The sequence below is a fragment of the Octodon degus genome, unplaced genomic scaffold (assembly GCF_000260255.1).
Source record: "Octodon degus isolate 3935 unplaced genomic scaffold, OctDeg1.0 scaffold00060, whole genome shotgun sequence".
Lineage (NCBI taxonomy): Eukaryota > Metazoa > Chordata > Mammalia > Rodentia > Octodontidae > Octodon > Octodon degus.
The window spans coordinates 2,005,557-2,028,975 of record NW_004524636.1 but is presented as its reverse complement, the minus strand read 5'-3'; the positions used below and the strand labels follow the sequence as shown (position 1 = coordinate 2,028,975).

Below are 23,419 nucleotides of genomic sequence, written 5' to 3'. Positions count from 1 at the left end.
TGATTGACATGTCTGTGTTCCTTGAAGCATCCCTACAGAGTACTTCATGATGAATCAGGTCTTTCCAGAAACTGCATACCATAGTGCCACTGTGTTCCAAGTAAGAGAGTGTTTATACAAATTATGACTCATGTATTCAACAGAAAGGTGTACAAACATTGGTAGAATACTGTGGTAAGCTATAAAAATGCTAATGATGGTTGTATGAACGAAGAAGAAAAATTAGATCTATATAGGCATTCCAACTAAATTGCTGGCAAAGGCTAGGAAGACAACAGAACAACAAAAATTGGTGGGTGTTAGCATAGCAGAATTGTAGGTGAATTTTCAGGAATCTCCTTTATGACATAATAATGTTTGTCTGGGATTTCTATTTAAAAGTGAAAAGCAAAAGAAACAGAGTGGGCCTAGAAATACTAGTATAAGCATTAAGCCTTGAAGAGACAGTGATAAGCCAAGGTATGGCGAAGATGACAGGAGGGCAGGACAGAGCATAGGGAGCACAGCCTAGATTCAGGACCAGATCACAAGAGAGCCTGGGGACACAGTAGAGCCAGAGGAGTCTGAAGTGTCGCCTACCTCTAAGAGGCTAAGGACATCAGGCCCAGTAGGGAAAGCTGGGCTTCTCCAGGGAAAGAAATGGTGACCTCAGGAACAGTTGGAATGTAAGTGACAGTAGTGTTATATGACATGATCCTTGTCATGACTCCAGGGAGGCACTATTCAATCTCACTTGCTCACCCTGCTCTCTGCAAAGGGGAAGCTTCCAAAGCCTGGCTTCCTGACAGTCTTTCCCCTGACTTACCCGACTGCCCGGGAGGAGGGATTCCACCCAGGCCTCTCGGAAGCCTCACAAACACAGAGAGGACAGCAGCTTTGTTGCCAAAACATGGCTCCAGGGCAATGGGCTTGGGGACAGTCTGTGGAAGAAAAGAATTACCTAAAGCAGTGTTCCTCCAACTCTCACCCAGCCAGATATGTCCTGCTCACTGGTGCTTACAAGGACAATCTGAGGTGTGTGGAGGAAGACACATTAGTTTTTCAACATGCACAAGGATGGTATTGCTTGTCGCCTTCTCCAGAGCTCCCTGCATCTACCTCCCCAAGGGAAGCCTGAACTGTTGGAGGTGATGTCTAGGTGGCTTCACCAGGGCTCTGTACTTTTTTTTTTTTTTGAGACAGGGTCTTGTTTTGTAGTTCAGGCTGGCCCTAAACTCGTATGTAGTTCAAGCTGACCTCAAACTCATGGTGATCCTCCTGCCTCAGCATCCCAAATTCTGGGATTATAGGCACATACAACCACACCTGGCTTGGGCTCTGCACTTTTACTTACCTTGAAATCCTAATTCACACTTGCAAGGCACAGACTGGCAGTGCATATCTGACAGATTTGTCAGTGAGTTCTGTATGCCTGGCTCATACCAGATCTTGGGATTATGGAGACTTTTTTGTAAATTCACTTATTTCACCAGTCTACAGGTATTAAGTAAATAGGCCTCCCGGATGAAAGAGCTTGGAAGAAGCAGACAGTTTCTTATGGAATCTTTGGGTGCACCTGGCTCTGGAAAATACATCCTTGTTTTCTGCTGCGGCTTTGAGATGTGATGTGCAAAGATGCCCACAGGTTTCTGTTGCTGAGCAGCAGACTCAGTTGTTTACACAACAGCCCTTACCACCTCACAGTCCTAGCAGCAGGAGTGAGTGCTGCTCTGGGGCTCTCTGCTTAGAAACTCAGGCCTCATCAGCTCTGGACAGTGCTCAGCCTCTCTTAGGTGCAGCTGGTAAGGTGGAAGTCAAATTGTTGGCTGTGCTGTGCTCTTCTCTGGGGGACAGGGAAGATTGGATTTAAAACTCTTTCTAGTTGTTGGAGGATTCAGCTCCCAGCAGATCCACTGAGGGCAAAGACGCCCATCTCCTTGCTGGCTGTCAGTCAGGAACCATTCTCCTCTCTTGGAGGCTCCCTCCTCCTCCTCCTCCTCATATGGATCCCCCAGCCCTTCCTGCCTCGCTTCCCCTTCTGCCACCAGCCAAAGGCACTGCTATGAAGGGAATTTTACTACATTTACAAAATCCCTTCATAATGCCTGGGGTGGGTTTGACTGAATAACCAGAAGATAGGAACTGAGAGCCACATTTAGAACTCTGCCTACAAAACAAAAACAAAAACAAAAAACCAAACACCAAAAAACAAACAACAACAACAACAAAACACCAAAACCAAAACAAAAAAAAAAAAAATCCAAAAAGAATTCTGTCTACCATTAATCACAAATGTCATAAATTTCTTCAATTTGATTGAAGAAAATAATCTCTAGTACTCCTCTGTTGTGGTACAGGGAACCGACCAGATGGGTGAAATGGCAGTGGTGGAAATTCAGTTATTAGGCAACCGCAAGAACCTGGATGAAGCTAGCCCCAGTGATGTTTGCCTGTTATGCCAGCACTGCAGGAGGCAGAGGCAAGAAGACTGCAAATCAAGTGCCACCTGGGCAACTCAGTGACTTAGCCAGACCATCTCTCAAACTGACAAATGAAAAGGGATGGGACATAGCTCAATGGTAGAGTGCCCCTGGGTTGGACCCACAGTCCTGCCAGCTACTGAATTAATTACACTAAGAAACTTCATGCTGTTTACAGAAGATATTTAAAACATAAGAATATAAAAAAGTTGAAAATAAAACAATGGTCTAATAAAATAAACCATGAAAATATAGGTACAATGGTACCTTAGTTCGCGGATGTGGTTTGGCAAAATTTTGTTTTTGTTTGCAAACTCTGCATTGAGTGACACACACAACTGTAGCCATCTTTCATACACACACACACACACACACACACACACATACATGCACACATACATACACGCTTGCATGCAGCCATCTTTTCCAAAATTGTACAACAAATTAAGTTTGTGAACTGAGGTACCAGTATATAACCTTGATGTCAAAATCTGACAAAGCATACAAAAAAGAAAACAACTGTAATAGCATAACCTTAAACTCCTAGCAAAGAGAACTCATAGCCTATGATACAATCATACTGCAGTATGACTACGGGAGCCTTACTTTAGAAATTTAACCATAGTCCATTATTAAAAACATACTAATAAAAGTCTACACAGAAATAATTCAAAAATCAAAAAACCATGATTTTTTGGCATATGAGTGCTAGAAAACTGTAAAACTCATGATTAGTCGGTTAAAAATTTTAAGGAGAAAAAATTACCAAGTTTTTGGTGGTTCTAGACCTTCTCCCTGATACTAGAAATGAACTAAATCCAGTTGAACGCCTGCCTTCATGAGGCTCATAGCTTAGCAGTATTAAAAAAAATCACCTCACAATTTGCTGAGTGATTGGGGAGAGGAGAGGACTCCAAGTGCCTATCTATGTAAGAAAATGGAGCCAGGCATGTGCTGCTTGCCTGTAATGTCAGAACTTTAGAGGGGTGAGGCTAGAGAATTACAAACTAAGTCCTGCATCAGCAATTTAATGAGATACTCTTAAAATAACATTAAAAAAGAGGCTGTAGCTCAGTATGAAGGCCCTAAATTCAATCCCCAATATTGAACCAAAAAAAAAAAAGTGAGCAATGACGGTGGATTATAGCAATTGCGGAGGTGAGGCAGTGGCTGGAAATGTGGAAGACAAGTGAAATATTTAATGCTACTGGTTGTCCAATTGGAGAACAAGAGTGAGAACCAGAGACCAAGGCAAGAGGATTGCCATGAGCTCAAGGCCCACCTGGACTGCACAAGTGAGTTTAAGGCCAGCCGGTACTACAAAGTGACTCTGTCTCAAACAAGAACAATATTGTTATATAACTATCTCTTTTGAGATACTGCTTTTAGGTATATATCCAGAAATGGAAAGGTTAGATCATATATTTCTTTTAATTTTTAAAAAAATGAATAGCAATACTGTTTTACAGGGCCTGTATCATTTTATATTTCCACCAAAAGTGCACATGGATTTCAATTTATTTGCCTTATAGGTAAATCAATTATTTGATTGATTTTAAGACATTGTCTTTGGAGTTCTGTGGTTTCACTGTGGTAAATCCACCAGTTTTCTTCTTGCTTTTCTTTTTCTTTTATGCTTAGAGGAGTTAATCTCCATCACGACATTTTATTATGATACAGCAGTCAGAATCTTCAAAAAACAAGGGCAGAACTAGAAGTACAATGAAAGCTTCTGCATCTTATGCCATTTAGTCCTAAAACTGAGTTAAGCAAGGCAAAGCAACTTTCCTCCAAACTAAACAGGTCTCCAGCATTCCACCTCGCTGAGCTTTCAAACACCAAGTGCTTAGGACTTAATACATAGCCACATGGTTGTGGCTGTGTCAATTATGCCTGAAGAGCTTAATAGCCATTCAGGTCCAGAGGTGGAAGAACACATACACTGTTATGGTGATGGGCAAGAGCAGACTGTAAAAGCAAAGGCTGGCTGTACTTGTGCAGCCCTGTGGGAAGTCTTCCTCCACAGAGGCTGAGTAGAACAGTCTTGCTAAGGAGATCAGTGGAATAAGCACAGTCAGAGTAGGCAGAGACAGAAGCATTCTGCCTCCTCACTCACAAACCACTGCGGCCCTGTTTTAAAGTGTATACAAAAATTAAGAAAATGTAGCAGTGTTCTTTTTTAAAACGTTGATTCAATGCTGCTCTGTTTCTTCTTGCTTCTTCTGTTGATGCGTTGCTCTAGCTGCTTGTGGTATCATGTTAGGAATCCCATCAATAATTGGATAAGCTATCCCCAGCTCTTCATTGATCAATTCATTTGTGGATGCTTCATATCGGAGCGGCTTCTTGGGAGAGCAAACACACCAGGAACTCCAGCAGCGCAGGGTTGAAGGCACAGGGAGGCTGCTCTGCCCCTTGCTTGCCCCACCACAAACCAAGAGCCAGCAACGTGCAACGCCTGAGGCACCACCGCCCACAGAGGCGCATGCGTTCCCGACAGGCCCCTGGGCACAGCCCACCCAGCATGGTCCGCGCCGCAGACGCCCTTGTTGGCTGCTGTCCGCTCATGCCCCCCTTGTTTTTCTTTTTGCTTGCTTTCTATAATCCTGTGTATGATATATTTTGCTTTGGGATCTTTATGTACATATGTTTCATCAGTTCTGGAAAATTCTCAGTCATTAAATCTTTGCCACTTCTTTCCATTTATTTGTTCTGGAATCTAAAAGTACATATATTGTATGTCATCATGCATGACCTTATAATTGGTGCTACTTTCTGTGTAACTTTCACATTCCTCTTTCAGTTCTAAAATTCTCTCATTTGTGTCTAATATGTTATTTCTGAGTTATTTTAGAAATTTCAACAACTATATTTTTCATTTCTACAAGATTCCACTGGTTATTGACTCTCATGGCTTCATCATCTTCATGATTTTTTATTTCCTTTAACACTTCCTACATAGCTGCATTACGTTCTTTAGATGTCTGCTGTAACATGTGCGGTGCTGTCTAAATCTACCTCCTGTTGTTTCTAACTCTTCCTACTGTGGCCGCCTCTTCTTGTACTCGTTGATCATCAGTTGCTTGATCCTGCTGTGGGACTCCTACGGGAACTGGTGATGTTTTCATTGTAGCAGGAAGCTGTGATGTGTTATCTGCCTGGAACCAGGCTCTGGTTTTGGTTCACTGTTAATTCTTTTTAGAGGCAGAAAGCAAAAGTAGTTTTTGGAGGTTTTGCCTTCTTTCTAGGAGCTCAGTAATCTTAAAAAAGTATGTCTTATTCAGGATATAAAGTTGTTTTCCCAAACTATCTGACATATTTCACCATTTGTCAAGAAAGTTCTATCACTACAATTTTTGGGGGGAGGCAAAATACTTATTTTTCACAGAATATATAGGAAGTTATTATTTCACTGCTTTCAAAAAAACACCCCAAGAATACTATTATATAAAGAACAATCATCTAGGTGGGTGAATTTCAAATCAAAAATTAGCCAATCAAAATCACATCAAAAAAAAAATCACATCAAATCAAAAACTATTTTGCCTCAGAATACTTAAAAGAGCACCAGATATGTGAAAATCCCCTGAACATAAGACTGCTTAACAACATGACCAAAGACTAGAAAATGAACGCAGAAGAGTACTTGACACTTCAGCATTTTAGCTTAGTGTTAAAAGAGAGAAAAAGAAGAAAAACTGAACAAGGTCCTTTCCTCACTCATGTACCAGGTTCAGAAGTCTGAGTTCTGAAGAGTTAACTTATGGGGACTTTCAAATAAAGTTCTTACCTTGATACTTCCCCCAATCAGGTCAGGAGGTTCCTCATCTGTTTCCAAGGCAACATTTACAGAGGCGAAGGGTCGACTGGCCATCTGTTGCATCTCTCGAAGAAGTTGCTAATAGATAATATAGCAAGCATTATGCAATGAATATCAAGGGCATTCTATTATTGAGCAGTGCATATTAAAAATACCTTATCTTCCCTTATTCAAGTAAATCAAATCTAAAGTGATAGCTGGGGGAAAAATGGACATGGATTAGATATTAGTTAACATCAGAAATTATTAAATTTTGTTGCATGTGATAACATTATTGTATCTTTAAAAGCACTTTACCTGCTAGAGATATACAGTAAAGTAAGGGTGGCTGTTATGCTTTGATGTTTGCAGGTTAAATACATAAACTGATGAAGCCTTATTGCTTAATATCCCTATTACTTGGCTAAAGTCAGGCCTGCTTTGCTCCTGTTGAAACTGAACCAGATATTTGTATAGCAACAAAATATCATGTCTTATTGCACAGCAGAGAGAACTGAGAGAACTCTTCATTCAGAGATGCCATAAGCTAACATGAATGGGAAATTCTTTTTTTTTTTTTTTTTAATGTATTTGGTACAGGGTCTACAGGATCTACAGGGTCTCACTATGAATGGGAAATTCTGCAGAGCAGAGGAACAGCAGGGGATCTAGACTCAGAGAAATGTGGATGTGAACCCCTGTTCCAACTCTCTCCAGCTTTACAACCTTAAGGAAGGTGTGTACAAGCTGTGGTGATGCATGTCAATAATCCTCCACACTAAGGCTGAGGGAGGAGGGTTGTGAGTTTGAGGCCAGCCTGGAACAAAAAAAAGCTGTCTTAACAAAAGTTGAAAGAAAAAAAGAAAGGTGTGCTTAACATATCTGGGCTTCAGTTTGCTCTTCTCTGAATCCATTTTGATACCATTAGGATCATTAGGATCAGGTAAGACACTGTCAAGCACATGGTACACGGTCACCCATGTATCCTTGCAGATATCAGAGATCTTTTGGATATGTTCTTGAGACTTTGAGTTGGACGACATACAGAGCTTCTTAGGAACCATGGTAAGAGACAGAATCCTGGGCCGCAGAGCTTATGGCTCTGCCCTAAAAGGGAATTTTTACATTAAAACAGTAGGTTTTTACATTTGAAAAAGATGATGGGTGCTGGGGGTGTGGCGCATGCTTGTAATCTCAGCACTTGGGAGGCTGAAACAGGAGGATCAGGTGGATCACTGTGAGTGTGAGGCCAGCCTTGGCTACAAAGTGAGTTCAAGACCAGCGTGAACTACATAGGAAAACCCTGCCTCAAAAAGTAAAAAAAAAAAAAAAAAAAAAAAAAAGGAAAGATAGTCCATGTATTTACTCAGCAATTGCATGCAGAATCCAGCACTCTGCTCTGTGCTAACCTAAGTACTGGAGTCACAGCGAGACAGGGCTCCTCCCCTTGTACAGCTCCTACTCCACAGCCTTTGAGCAGTGCAAGGAGCTGATGTGGGTAGAGGCACTCCAAGCAGGGCATAGTGTGTGCAAGGATTTTAAGTGTCCTGACTGGCAATATAAAACACTACTGATCTTCTGGAAATGATGAAATACATGATGAATCATCAGGTTCAGAGTTACAGAAACATTCTGAACCACAAGGGTAAAAGCTTAGTTTTCAGGTTTCCCACTTGTATTGTTAGCTTACTCTGTCTCTGAAAGAAGAGTTCTCTCAGTTCTATCTTCTGTGCAAAGAGGCACAATGTTCTACTGCTGTACAAACATCTGGCTTAGTTTCAGGAGGAAGAAACAAGGCCTGACTTTAGCGAAGTGGTAGGATTACGAAGCCACATGGTTCCATTGTCCTCTTTTTTTGTTTTTTGAGTCAGGTTTTCACTAAATCACTAAATTGCCCGTCGGGCCTTTCCTGGGTTTGAACATGTGATTCTCCTGCCTCAGCCACCCAGAGTGCTGAGATTATTGGTGTGCATGCACCAATGCACCTGGCTCCTTTATTCTCGTTCTTATGAAAGGCTCTTGAGAAGGCTATGCCAAATCAAGGGGTGGCCATGGCTGTGGCACAATTAAGGATGCTCCACATCGGATTACTTTGAGTCTACTGACTGCTGTAGAACCCCATCCTGCAGAGGGGATCACATTCTATCGGTAATCACTAAACAAAGTGACCTGCCTCAGAGAGAAAGCTCTTCTGGGAGTTCTTCATCTCTATTCAAGAAGCTTACCTCTCTACGCCTGGAGGCCCAACAACTTTGTTTGATCTTCCAAACCACAGCAGCCACCAAGAGCAAAGAGAGGAAACAACTATGAGAAAGGAAAGCACACATTATTATTCCAGCCTCAGAATCAGTACCACTGTCATCTACACCTGGGCAGGTCCCAATTCAGAGCCCCCTCTAGTGCTGCACTGCCAGGCCCCAGTTCACAGGCAGCGGAGCTCATGGGAGGATTTGGAGTGAGCTTCCTGGCCTGATTTCTAGGTGCTAGGAGGGTGTGCTCCTAGGAGCCCTGTCAGGATGTCCAATCAATGCGCTAACCCCAAACGTGAGAAACAATTCTAGATAATGACAACAGATAACAAGCAGGCCAATAATCAAAGCAGCAAACATTTACTGATAAAGTCTAAGAAAACAAAAAAAGTTCATTATTAGGCCAGGGAGGTAGCTCAGTGGAGTAAGTGCCTGCCTGGCAAGTGTAAGGTCCCAAGTCCTATCCCCAGTACCCCCCAAAAAAAGGCCTTTATTGAAGTAACAATCAGCTTTTTAGTAGCAGTAAGCAGAAGAAATAGAATTGTATGTACATTGATTAATGTACATTAATGTAAAATTTCATGTTTTTCAATATTCTTACAAAATTTATATATATTTTTATAATGCACTTTTAAGATGATCAACTCAAGCCAATAACTTTCTTAAATATATTGGCAAAAACTAACTCTCAGTGGTCATATATATATATATATATATATATATATATATATATATATATATTTTTTTATATATATTTTTTTTTAATGTATTTGGTACAGGGTCTCACTATGCAGCAGGGACTCATAATTATGCTCCTGTTTTCAGACTCCCTAACGCTGGGATTACAGGCATGGGCCACCACACCTGGATTCGGTCACCAGCTCAGCTGGCTCAGCGCAGCCCAGATGTGGGGCCGGTGTGGCATGCAGGATGGGGATTGAACCCTGGTCCCTGTGCTTGCTAAAGCAGGTGCTTAGTCCACTAAGCTATCTCGCAGGCCCTCAGTGGTCTTATAACTGAAAAGATTTCAGTGTTGTCTCACCTATAAATCGGGGGGGGGGATAAGGTTTTAGATGATTTGAAAGTTATGATGACAAAGAGGACTGACCTTTTAAAATGGAAAATGAACCAAATAAAATCTTTAGATAACTGCTATAAAAATTTTTAAGTTGACATTTTTACTTGTAACTTGTCAAAGGGGACTGCTGTGCAGTATCCCCTAAACAGTCCAGGCAGACACAGCGCTCTGTCCCACTGTAGTCAGTCCCGACTGCAGTCAGGCTTCCCAGAGCAGCATGACATACAGACCCCACCAACAGAGGCTCTGACAAGAGAAGCGCCCTCTGGCTCCTTTCTGGTCATCTGCCTTCAAGTGTGTCTTATGGGGCCTCATTGCTCTCTGTGCCTCTTGGGCAATAGTCTACACAGTAATCAAATTCCTAGCAGGCCAACTCCTGTTCCCACCTCATGGATTATACCAATGGCCAGGACAAAGAGCACTGGCTCCAGGGACCATGTGCTTTACAAGCAGGCAGAGAGCAACAGCACACAGAGGCAAATGAGAGGCTGCTGGAAGGCAGTAAAAAAGGTGAGAGTCATAAAGGTGAGGAAAGCAACAGCACTTGAGTGGACAGTCAGGGGCTAGGGCTGGAGCTTAGGGGCAGAACTTGCCTGGCATGTGCAAGGCCTTGCATTTCATTCTCAGGGGGAAAAAAATGAATGCTGTTGGAGACCACAAATTATAAACTGATTATAATGACAGTTAGCTTCTCCTCATCCTGTCCGTTTGCGTGGAAACTCTGCTCATTTCTGGTCACAGCTGGAAGCCCTCGGGCTAGTGACTGCTATGGCTCTCATAGAGCAGGAAAAGACCTGCTAAAGGGTATAAGGTACCTGGGAAACCTACAGTTTTCTTACTGCCCACTTCTAGTCCTGTACATGTCCTTGCAAGAATGTTTTGATCTTCCTAGCCCGCTGTAGTTACCATAAACATCCACTGCCCTTCCCCACTGTCCCTGATTCAGATGTAATGAATGAATACCAAGAGTCTGCATGTCTTGTGGCCTTTTGTTCTTCAGAACAACTGGCGATGCACCCGCCACTTTTGTCTCTTGCTTATTTTCTTTCCCACCAGGTGAATAATCTGGGCAGGAGACTGGGGCTCACCTGCAGGCATCCCTGCTAAATAGCACTGTGGAAGGGGTTGCCAATAGACAGCTAGAGCAGATGGATAGAATGAGGGGCACTTCCTTCCTGTTTATTTATTGGAGCTTCCTTCCTGAGAAGGTGACACTAGAATATGCCGAGGATGGATCTGTATCTGTGAAGTGCACTAGAAAAAGAGATCCGTGATGTAACTGTGATGTTGAGATGTTAATTTCTTTTCTTTTTTTTTTTTCTACTGGGAATTGAACTTAAGACCTTGCACTTGCCATGCAGGTGCTGTACTATTGAGCTATCTCCCTGGCAGGATGTTAATTTATTTTCAGACCATTTGGGGGGCCATGGCAGAACCAGGGAGGGATAATCTAAAGATGATGGCAGCTCAAACCATAGTGGTAGCCAAGGGGTAAAAAGCACTTCGGAATCTGGTCCTAATTCAAAGACAAAAACAGCTCCTGATGGTCTGATTGTAGGGTATGGAAAAAAGTTTTGGGGTAACTGGGTGGAACATGTAGACCAGGAGATCAGGAGTCCCATTAATGTGTACTAGACAACCAGGAGATTCCTGGGGCAGATACATGAATTCCTGGGGCAGATACATGAATTCCAGGTGCCTTGTAGATGGTACTTGGGAGTCATCTGCACATTATTTGGTATTTGAAGCAATCAACTTGGATGAAGTCACCAGGGGGATGAGTACAGATATAGGAGTGTCCTTGGGGTACCCAATTTGAAGAGTTGGGGGAAAAAGGGAGAACTATTACAAGAGTCTGAAAATAACCCATATTTTTCTTGGTTCTATGTACAACCCTGCTTCCTTCTATTTTTATTCCAGTAGATAAGCACAGGAGGTAAGAGAAGAAGGTAGGCTCATGCCTGCTGTAGCAGTGTAAATTCGTACAACTGTTCTGAGGGGCCATCTGCCAGTGTTTTCACATTTTGATACAGCAATTATAAGAACACTACCCCAGAAAGACAGTCACAGAAAAATCCAAAGACATATGCAACAAAAACTGAGGATAATGTAAGACTCAGCCAAAAGACCTTGACTTAAAAAAATGGTTTGGAAAAATAAATAAATACAATGCTTTGAAAAAATGGGATAGAGAACCTGTAGAGTACTGTGAGCAGAGAGTGATGAGAAATTCTGGTTGGGACTCCGAAGGTCAGAATGCTGACAAGAGTGTGGACAGTAAAAAGGCTAGGCTCAGGAGGTTTCAGGTGGGAACAAGGACTCTGTTGGCAACCTTACTAGAGGCCATGTGTTACATTCTGACAAAATATTTGTCTGTTTTGTCCATGTCCTGAGACTACAGGAGAATGAGATTAAGGGTAGCATACTAATTAATTTATTAGAGAAAATTTTAGGGCAGCCCAATGGTTAGCTTGTACTGTTGGCTGCTTTTAGCCAGATCTACAGTGAAAACTAGGAAGAAAAAGCAGAGCTCAATGATTGAAAAGTTTGTAGTTTTATCCTACAAAGTTGGACCAAAAGAGACCATTGCTAAAAAGATTAGCACCAAAAAGGAAGTCAATTATAATGATAGCTCAGTTTATAAACTGTGTTCCATGAATCTGGAAAACATGTCCACATCGATTTTTATGTGGGAAAAATGGCTATGTTCATGTTCATTACTGGATAGAGAGTTCATAAACAAAAACAAAATTTTGCCTAATGTATGTTTGTGAAACAAACTATTTGCAAACAAAAGCATTTGTGAACTGAGGTACTACTGTATTTTTCATCAGATTAATAGAAAAGATGACTCAAGGACATTTCAGAAAAAAGCAAAACCTTATCTCCTGTAGGCTCAAGGGTACAAAACCCTAAATCTTTAGGAAGAGAGTCTCTTGGATATCTACTCATTCAGGGCTGTGTAGGGAAGTGCATCCCTAAATTCAGCCATCCAGGTACTTAAGAGGCCATCCAGTCATGGTCCAAGGGGGCCTAACTACTGCTCAACCTTGGTGCTACCCAGACTGTGCTGATTTTTTAGGCATGCCAAAAGTAAGAGTTATGGGCCACAGAAGCTTCCACTCATATTTCAGAAAAAGTCCTGGGAGGCCAGTTAAAAACATATGACAAGGTCAGTCTTTTCTAGGAGCCCATGAGGGGACTGTGCATGAGCTGTGAGCAGAGCTAAACTGTGTAGTCCCAGGAAGCTGGAGATGTCTGGAACATGCAATGTCTTCAGAGGAAAGTTATATAGAAAGTGAGGGGAACCAGTCCAAGTGAAAGGCCAGGTGAGTTGTAACCAGCAAGGTCTAACTTCTGAACTCACACTTTACCACAACCCGCCCCAAGTGTGAAGATACAGCTACAGGATCTCCTGTTTACCTTGCTGAGTTTTGGTCTTGCTTTGATCTCATTTCTGCCTATTCCTATCCTTTCCTTTTGGAATGGGAATGAATGTTTATCCTGTGACATATGTTAGAAGTGCTTAACTTTCTTTTTGATTTTGTATAGGGTCTCACAGTTAAGAACTTGGCTAGCATTGCAGAGAGACTTTGGATCTGGGCTTTTTGGCAATGCTAGCAGTGTTAAACCTCTGATGATTCTTTAGAGATAGACTAAATGCACACTACATAATGAGATGGGCATGAAACTTTTGGGGACCATCGGTAAGATGATGCATTTAGACCTAAATTGTCTTATAAAACTCTCATATTTAAAGGGAATGCCTCGTTACAAGATGCAGGTCACTGAAGTGTGCCCTGAGAGGGTATATTTCAGTCTCCTTCCTTTTCTCTCTGCTTCTTGGCTGCCAGGTGGTGAACAGCTTTCCTCTAACACACATTCTGCCATGCCATTTCTGTATTGGAGCTGGGTGACCATAGTGTGAATCCACTGAAAACTGTGAGGAAAAATAGATCTCTCCTCCAATAAGTGATGGGTGGTAGGCACTTTGTCCCAGTGACAGGAAAACTAACTAATACACACAGTATAAAACACCATGGGAGGAAAGGAGTAGCCCATTTCATAAATTTTGAACAGTATTGTCTCAGTTACTCTTTTCTCGTTGTTGGGACAAACTACCCAACACCCAGAATTAAGGAAGGAAAGGTTTATGTAGCTCAGTTAGTGGAGGTTTCAGTCCATACACCAAGGCAGAATAGCAGATGGCTATATCTGTAATCACAGAACTGAGACTTGCAAGTTCTTCAGCTGAGGGCTACTTACTGAAAATAAGATGGCAGAGGACAGCCATTCATGGCCCTGGCAAAGAACAAAGGGAGAAGCAGCAGCTGCTAGCTAGCCTCTCTTCCCTCCTCACATTGTAATGCAGATTACCTGCCCCAGGGTGGACGCAGCATCCACACTCACAATAATCAATCACAAACTCCAGAAGCCACCCCATGACTGCATGAGGCTTTCAGGGGACACCTAGACACAAACCATAACTTGTTATGTCCCCATAACAAATATACATACAGAAAAAAATGTGGGAACATAAATAGCAAAATACTAAGAATAATAATTTTTAGAGAATGAAATTGAAAGAATTTATTTATTTATTTATTTTGTATTTTAGGGAAGGGTCTACAGGATGTTCAGGGTCTCACTGCTAGATTGGACTACATAGTGATCCGCCTGTTTACAGGCTTTCAAGAGCTCGGATTGCAGGTGCAAGTCATCACGCCCAGTCTCAGTTGCTAGCTCAGTGTGCCCTGGGGGCAGGGCTGGCACAGCAGACCCAGGGATCAAACCCCCAGCCCTTGTGCCTGCTTGCAGGCGATTTAATCTGCTGAGCTATTTGACAAGCCCTGGCTTGTCTTATTTAAATCAATCTTCTAATTCCTATATAAATCCAACTGGGTCATGATATACTATTTTTTTTTTTTTTTTTTTTTTTTTTTTTGGTTTGGTGTTTTGTTTTGTTTTTTTTTTTTTGGCAGAACCAGGGATTGAACTCTATTGAACCATCTCCCCCGCCCTTGGGTCATGATATAGTAGCCTTTTCATATTACTCACAGATTTTGCTTCCTTACTCATGAGTGAGACTGACTTATAAATTCTTTCTTATATTATTTCATATCAGGTTGAGCTTGGTCCAAACATGAATTGGAGTATTTCTTCTTTTTCTGATCTTTCAGATTGATTAATATTAGCAACTTTTTTTTTTCCCTTGGAAAATTATGTGACTGATGAAGACACACAGGCCTAGTTTTTACTGTAGAGAAACTTATTTGTATATATTTTTAAAATGAGATATAGAACTATTTTTCTTATTTTTTCTGTACCCGTTTTTAAAATTGTATATAGCTGGGCTTTCAAAAATGTTCCCACTCCATTTGTTACACTTTCAAATTTATTCCCTAGGTACTCTTCTAAAGGGGAAAAAAAAATGTCTGTAGGACTTCAAGCACATCTCAACCCCCTAGATTTCCAACACTGGTCATTTATCAATATTTCTTCAAAAATTCATTCTTAGCCCGGGATGGTGGTACATGCCTCTGTAATCCCAGTACTTTGGAGGCTGAGGCACAAGGATCACCATGAGTTCAAGGCCAGCCTGAGCTATCTAGTGAGACCCTGTCTCAGCAACAACAACAACAACCACAACAATAACAACATAGCCCCCTACCACCAAAGATCCACTTTGGTTCTTTTAATCCTGTTTATTGTACTTTCCCTAGATCATTATTTTTTGTTTTTATTCATATTACATTTTTATTGCATTTTTTAGTTTTAATTGGCACTTCTTTCTGTTGAGAGGGTTCTTTTCTAATGTAAGAAGTGATTCCCAACCTTAGCTGCACAATGGAATTACCAGGGGAGCTCTGAAATGGCTGGATTCTCCATCTCCATCCCTGGGATGTGGGTTAAACATCAAAGTTCCCCAGATGACTCTAGATGCAGCTAAGACTAAGAGCTACAGATTTAAAGCTATACTTTATTTTTTTTTTTAAATTTTTTATTTATTTATGTGTGTGTGTGTGGCCAGCTCAGCCCACCAGGGGGCGGGCTGGCTGGCATGTGGTGCTGGGGGATTGAACCGTGGTCCCTTTGCTTTGCTAAGCTTGTTCTAAGTAGGTGCTTTAGACCACTGAGCCATCTCACCAGCCCCTAAAGCTATACTTTCTAAGTACAACTTTAACTGCATCCCACAAATGTTAAATATTTTCTTCATTATTTAGTTTTGGTCTTGCCCTTGGGGAGCAGGGAGTTAGGTGTCACAATTCGGCCACTGAGTGCATCTCATGTTGCAGTTTTCTTTCAGGATGTACAATTTCGGAGCAGTGTCCATGTCAACATGTGTCCCGGTTCGTGCTAGCAGATAAAGGCAGCAATCAGAATCACTATCTGTGCTGATGCAGACAACAGCAGGAAGTGGGAGGAGGATGAGGAGGGTACTGCTGCCACAATTTTTAAAATCCAGGCCAATTTAGGCCAGATTGCGCTTCTGTCTGAGGAGGCAGGGCCTGTTCCCTTTAGCTCAAACCCCTCAGGGCTGTCTTTCCAGCACAGCTGCTGACCTTGCAATCACTCTACTGGCTGGGAGCCCTACATGAAGCTGTGTGAGTGCTGTGAGTCCCAGATTTAAACAATTGACCCTTCCCAAGAATGGATCCCAACCATCTGCTTGTACTAGAGTCACTCATCAGCTTTACCATTATTACTATCATCCCACTCTACCATATTTATGGGATACAAGTGACATTTCAATACATGTATATAAAGTATACTGATCAGATAAGGAGAAATGTCATATCTATCATCTCAGACAATATTATTTCCTTATATTGGAAATAGTCAAAATCTTCTCTACTAGTTATCATGAAATATCCAATTACTTGTTGCCAACCTCAGTTATACTGCTGTGCTGCAGAACACTAGAAGTCATTCTTCCCATCCAACTTCTCCCCTGTATCCATGAAACATCCCCCCCCCCAGCCCTCACACCCACCACTTTCCACAAGCTCTGCTAAGCACTGTTTTCTACTTCTTGGGATCTACAACTTCAGCTTCCACATGGAAGAAAGAATATCAACTGTTTACCTTTCTGTGCCTGATTATTTTATTTAACCTCTTCCATTTCTACTTATGTTGCTGCAAAATGTAAAATTTTTTATAAGAGGGAGATCCTGTACAAGGAGTGGCACTACAGTCCTCAACATTAATGCTAGAAGTCAAAAGAAACAGCACAATGTTGTCTAAATTATAGTGGAAAATTATTTTCCACCTAAAAATTTCATATTCAAATTCTTTTTTTTTCATTTTATGGTTTTATTATATGATGTTAATATTCAGGACACTTCAGAGCACCTTATACTTCTAATCAGGTTTTTAAAAGTGTTACTTGAATATTTTTCACATACCAGCTTTCAGCCAAAAGCACTACTCAGTGACTGCTTAAGCAATGTTAATTTGATTAAATAGTTTATCCTTAATAACCTGAGACATCAATCCATGGATGGTTTCTATGGTGGTTTTACAGCTGTCTCTTGTAGCTTTGGCAAGTTTGTCTTCTGACTTTTGGTCATGTGTTTCTAAACCCAGCATGAAACTTCCTCGGCCCAGTTGGGCTTCTGACTGTTCTAACTTTTCAGACAAATCAAACACTTGACCAGTGGTATAGTCTGCATTAATAAGTAAGCTAGAGGAACTCAGCGTATTCACCCAGTATTCATTCCATAACAGCTCAAGTAATTTTCAATCCAAAGATGACTTGAAATATGAGACTTCTAAGGCATAGTATTGTTTACAATGTACACCAAAATCTTCTATTTTATTTAGTGGGATAGTTTGATATTCAGAATGTCCTTCATCAGGAGGTTTATAGACCTTTGGGTATGTCCTAAAAGCTCCAAGATTCACTTTCCTTGCAGATATTGTTCTTGTTGGATCAATCACGACTGCTACAAAAGGTTCCTCGAACTGCTGGTTTAGCATCTTTGTGCTCACATCAATCCCAGAAAGCCAACAGCCATACCCAGGGTGGCTGTGATACCAGCCAATTGCATTCTCAAGGCGGCCAACCCATTTGGCATTTTCTATGTATGTGGCCATGTACTCATATGCAGCAGCTTGAGCATTTACTCGGGTTTCAGTGCCCTCTACAGGCAGAGCAAAACTGTTCATAATGATCATGGTTTCACCATCCACCTTTCCAAGCATCAAACCCATCACTTCCAGGTTGCCTCCTGATCTGGCATGCATCGCCATTTTCAACAGAGCCAGTGCTGAGATTTTACAGTACTTAAAGTAATGGTGATCCTTAGTACAGGGCTTCGCTGCCAGGATTTCTTGCTGCTGTTTTTTGTCGTATTTGTAGATTTCATCGATACTCTGGGCTTCCTGCATGTTGTTGGCCAATTCCCAGGTTTTCTGAGCCATACCGCTCCCGGACGCCACCATTGCCGAGGAATTGGAGAAACTGTCGTCTCAACCAAACAAAACCCAACTTTACTTCGCTAGGTCTCGGGATGTGGGCCTCGGGCCTTCCTCACTACTGATGCAAACTATTCTAGATTCCGGAGGCAGCCATGACACCTCATATTCAAATTCTTAATCAGCTTATAAGCATAAAAACAAAGACATTTCAGTTGGCAAAGCGTGCAGAAAAGTTACCTCCCATGTACTTTTCCTCAGAAACCTTTGGAAGAATGTGCTTCCATGAAAGGAGGGAATATATATGAAGAATACAGCATAAACTAGGGTGGGTTCATTAAAAAAACAATTTAAAAGCAAAAAATGGATAATATTACTTTTGAGATATGAAAAGAGTGAAACTTCACCCGAGAAATGAAGTCTAAGAATAGTTCAAATCACTGTAAATAAGAATTGTATGGCCATAATAACAAGCAGAGGCCACTGATTTGGCCAAGCACTGCAATACACTTGTGTTCAGTAAGTGGAAGAAGAGGACTGTTTATTCATTGTGGTGTGGGGGGAGTTGCTGGGCAAGATAATGTAAGACAATAAATCCTCACGTTCTACAGGACATTAATAGATGAACCTGAAAGAATGAAGAACTAGTGTAAATGTGAAGAAGAAAAAAAATAGCTAAATGGTTAAATTGGGGGAAGAACCAAGAGATGAAGGGAGAAGGGAGGGAGATGAAAAAAGAACCAAGATGTGTTATGTACACGCATCAACTCCTTAAAATGAATGTCAACAGTAGGTACTGCAAACCTGTACTAACAAAATAATTTTTAAAAGTAAAATGGGAATGCTGGTATGGCTCCACTAAAAATGGATGTTAAGAAGGGATGAAGTAGTTGCTGCTACTTTCACTGTTAAGGACTGAAGAACTTGTCTTTTTTCCATTGTTTCTATGTAATATTTTCAAAAAAATTTAGAGCAAACAAAAACTGTAAAATAAAAGAGAATCCCATGGGACTAAAAAAAAATCACTTTTAAAAGTTTAAAAGTGATAATCACTGGATTATTACTTTAAAAAGTTGGATAATCACTAGAAAGGTTTCCTAGACAAGATGCGGAATACATGCAATACATCAGTAACCATTATTACTATTTTTTTAGCTCAAAAATTTTCCCATGAGAACTTAACTATAATTTAGTAAAAGGTACATGCACAGCTTCCCTCTCCACAGCCAGAATGTCCAAACTACATGTGTTCATTTCAACAGGTTAGATGGATTATACCACTCTAACTGACATGCAGCTTTTTTCAGGAACATAAATGAAGTCTGATCTGCTATGGAAGCAACAATTTTTTTTTTTTTAATCTTTTATGAGCTGGTAATCATGGAAAGCACACTTGGTTAGTGTAAGGGAAGTTACCTGAAGAAAGTCACGAAGAACTGCACCAGGTCCATAAAGTTGCTGTGCTGGGAGAAGGCGATCTGTGGCAGAAAAACAGGTGGCGGGTTACTTACTGAGGCCACAAAACGCACTGCTGACTCAACCTACTTACTTCATGAGATGAGTTAAAAGATAGGTGTTAGCCAGGGATGGCTGCACAAGGCTGTAACCTCAGCACCCAGGGAGGCTGAGGCAGGAAGATCACAAAGTTGAACCCATCCTGGGCAATTGAATGACTTAGTGACACATTTCTCCAAAAAAGACAGGCTTTACATTTTAAATATACTAATTTCACTTACAGCAAAGTGCCTTAGCTTCATTTTTTATATCACTATCAACCCCAATACATAGCAGTCTTGGTTGCTCCATCACCTCCTGCAGTCGCGCCTTCTTCAGCCCGAAAGCTCCTCCACTGATGGCTAATGTGTCAAGTCAAGTCACCGGCTGCCACCCCAGCCTCCCTCACACACAGGGCTCCCCTCATTGTTTTAAAAGCAACTCCTGGATCTACCTTAAGGCATGTAGGCTTTTACACCCTTCATTGCTTCAACATGTATGTACTCACAAAATAGTATCCTATTTTTTAAAAAAATGTTTCAAGTTTTGCCATATTGACTGTAACTGACAATATTATCAGTTCAAACTTAAATAATTTTATTATTATTTCAACACTCTTTATACCAAAAATATAAATGCTCCCAGCTGTATTTCAGCAACTCTAATAAGATACTACTGACATGCAGCTTTTATTACCAGATTGTAATAAAATCTTATCATGGTTGCATGGCCATGTGCAACCACGATAAAATACTAACAACCATGAATAAACAAGATAAGATACTAACTTATAGGGCCCTCCTGTCTCAACCTCCCAAATACTAGGATTGCAGACGTATGCTACCATGCCCAGTTCTGGAACTTGAAGCTTTTGTGTCATACCTCTAGCCATCATCTAAATCAGAAATAAAAGTAACACAGACTTCCTAGGGTAAATAAACAAAAACCCACTCTCTTTTCATTTTTATAGTAACAAGTACCAAATAACAAGGTACTTTGAGAGAAGAAAGCCTGCTGAACATGGCCATGGTCCTCACATACAAACTTTTTAATACTGAAGGACTGGACTGCCTTTTAAGTAAGGTTAATCAGTCCTGGGGCATGAAGTTTCCAAATTACAACACACAAAGAAGGAAAAGAACACAGATTCCAGCCCTTCTCAGCTCTGTTTAGATTTAACTCTCTTGACACAGTAGTGCAACCTCGGAATTTACACTTCCAGAAATTTCTGAGATGCTTTGCTCACTGCTGAATGCTGCGGGCTCCTTCTGAGACCCCGTCAGATGTCTGTGTGTGTTGCCGGGTAACACTCCTCAGGGCAGCTCCCCCAGCCTTAGGCTGACTGCGCACTGCAGCAGGACATACCAGGTCATAATAAAGAGGCTCACAGGGACTGGTTGTCAGTGTGGCTGGTACCCAAGACTCTGCAGGGGGCTCTTATCACTGATCATCTAGGTCTCTGCACTCACAAGGTTGTGAGACAAGCAAAAGCCATAGTGTAAACATGTTTATGAATGTTCACTGCTCACTTAGAAATATCTAGCCATCTTCTCTTGGAGGAACTTACTATCCAAACTACAAACTTCTGAGAGCAAAGGGGAATGTTGCAGGGCTGGGGAAATAGCTCAGTGGCATAAGTGCCTGCGTAGGAAGCACAAGGTCCCAAGTTTGATTCCCAATACTGGAAAAAAGGAAGAAAAAAAAAGGGAATGCTGTGAGAAATGATACTGATAAATTTTCCTTGTTGTATGCAGGGAATCAAATCTAGGGTCTTGTACATGGTAAGCAAATGTTCTACTACTGATCTATGCTCTTGGTTCATACTTGAGCAATGTTTAATTGTCCAGAGTAATAAGCATAAATCTGGTAATAAGCTGGGCATGGTAGCACACACCTATTGTACCAGTGCTCAGAAGGCTGTGGTAGGAGGAGTGTCATGAGTTCAAGGCTGGCCTTGGCTACATAAGTGAATCTGTAGTATGCATTACATGATGAGACCCTGTTTCAAAAAAAAAAGGAAAATATCCAGTGATAAGCATAAAGTGGACTGCTCCTACAAACACAGCATCAGACAACACAAAACCACAAACCTCATGAAAGTTAAGATTTTAGTAAAAGGGTTTGCTCACACAGAACTACTGATAAATGAAGAATAAGCAGACAATTGGTCCTGTGAGAAGCCAAAAAAGGGGTAAAGAATGCAGACAGAGTAAGTGCCTCATAACTCTGCTCAAGGCTACGTTATGAAGACTCTGGAGAAACCCAAAAGACCTTGACCATGACTTTCAGCTGCTGAGAAGTCTGGAGTGAGGGCTCCACCCTGGAGCTGTCAGCTCTCCACCCCATCTTACTCCTGAAGCCCACCTTTGACTGCTCAGTGTGCTCCTGTCCCTATCCACTTTATTTCCAAGGTGATTTATAGTCTCTTCTACTAGAGAGCAAGATCTATGAGGGCGAAGAGCAGGAACTGTATCTGTCACATTGATTACTATATCTCAGTGTTCATAACACATGCTTAATAAATGAATATTTGCTGGATAAATGAAATGGTGAAAAATGATGACTTTTTTTCCCCCCAAACTCAGCAAGACATGATTGAGTTTTCTTTCAAGAACTGGCCATGGTTGTGACTACAGTCTAAACTTTGCTAACAAAATTAAAAGTAATATTTTTCATTCTTTTCAGCTTCATTTTTCAAGGTAATAGTCTTTTTTCTTCATGATTCGGAAAGTGTTGATTTTCTGATACTAAAAGTAACGAAAGGTCTTGGGCCCTCCATATCCGACCAACCCCAGGCCCTGCGAGGGTGGGGAAGAGCTTCTGCTCCGTCCTGAGCCCACCTGCCGCTCCAAGCCCAGGCCCACTGCATAAGAGGCCTTTGCTCTTGTTATCCAGACCTCCCCTGGCTGGCCAGACCCAGCGCAGCCTGCTATCTGGGTAAGAATTTCTGCTGCACTCTTGGGAATCCTGCAGACCCATCAAAACACAACACTGGTGAGTGTGTGGGAGAGCTTCTGGGCTCTCTTGCCCCGGCTCCTCATATCCCTCCAGACCCAGCCCAGACCTAGCATACAGGCTTGAGGTAAAACCCTGCAGCTAAAGTCCCCGCAGTGAGACTAAGGTCAAAACCACATAGCTAATCCAGGAACAGATCATCTTACCAGACGTGTACAGCAGGCCCACCTCCAGGGGCAACAACAGTAAGGAGCTGGGTACAGTAGCCTAACCCAAGCCAGGCACAACTGCATGAACTAGAACTTGGTATATCAGTACCTGAATTTCATTAAGTGATAACATAATTGCACCAAAACTCTACACCAAAGGCCACAGGTCAGTGTTAAACGAAATGATAAAGACAAAGAGCAAAATGCAATCTCAGGTCTCAAGCCCACCATAACAAGTGCAGAGGACACTAGCTCAGCTGAAATAAATGAATTAATAGCATCGGAAGTAAATAAACAACAGTAGAAAGATATAGAGGAACTCAGAGCAGAATTAATTTCTGGAATTAAAAAAAATAAAACTCTGAATTTATAGCAGATTCTGAACTTAAGAATCAAATGCAGAAACATATGGAGGAAACACAATGCCCAACCAGAACAAATGTAGTGGATGCTAGCTTAGCTGAAACACATGAATTAATAGCATAGGAAGTAAATAAGCAACTACAGAAAGGTTTAAAGGAACTCAAAGTAGAATTAGTGTCTGAAATGAGAAAAGAAATCTCTAAATTCATAGCACCTGAACTAAAGAATCAAATACAGAAACATAGAGAGGAAACCCAATCTGTAAAAAACTCTGTAGTAAAAGAATTTATAACTGCTTCTAAAGAAGACAGGGGCTGGGGAGATGGCTCAGTGGAATAAATGCTTCTCTGGTGAGCACAAGGGCCTGAGTTCAATCCCCAGTTCCACCAAAAAAA

General features: G+C 41.4%; 2 protein-coding genes and 2 pseudogenes across 3 annotated transcripts in view; all 4 read right to left on the bottom strand.

Annotated features, from left to right (window-relative positions):
* Nucleotides 1-23,419, bottom strand: part of Atrn (attractin) — a 195,647-nt gene that overhangs the window by 2,727 nt on the left and 169,501 nt on the right. For both annotated transcript variants that reach the window (XM_004634258.2, XM_023718635.1), the window contains 4 exons: nucleotides 19,420-19,481; nucleotides 8,484-8,562; nucleotides 6,250-6,357; nucleotides 806-920 (listed from right to left, as the gene is read on the bottom strand). In XM_004634258.2, the coding sequence (XP_004634315.1) occupies nucleotides 806-920; nucleotides 6,250-6,357; nucleotides 8,484-8,562; nucleotides 19,420-19,481 (364 nt within the window). The remainder of the gene's footprint in view (nucleotides 1-805; nucleotides 921-6,249; nucleotides 6,358-8,483; nucleotides 8,563-19,419; nucleotides 19,482-23,419) is intronic.
* LOC111817520 (phosphatidylinositol N-acetylglucosaminyltransferase subunit Y-like) lies at nucleotides 4,373-4,631 on the bottom strand. Its single transcript, XM_023718638.1, has one exon. The coding sequence runs from the start codon at nucleotides 4,556-4,558 to the stop codon at nucleotides 4,373-4,375; it is 186 nt and encodes a 61-aa protein (XP_023574406.1). The 5' UTR covers nucleotides 4,559-4,631.
* LOC105742564 lies at nucleotides 4,606-5,027 on the bottom strand (annotated as a pseudogene).
* LOC101567892 lies at nucleotides 17,026-18,030 on the bottom strand (annotated as a pseudogene).

What these genes read in the sequence shown, in the direction of transcription:
- LOC111817520 (XM_023718638.1), bottom strand. Translation starts at nt 4,558, where the DNA reads ATGCTTCTGTCTCTGCCTACTCTGACTGTGCTTATTCCACTGATCTCC.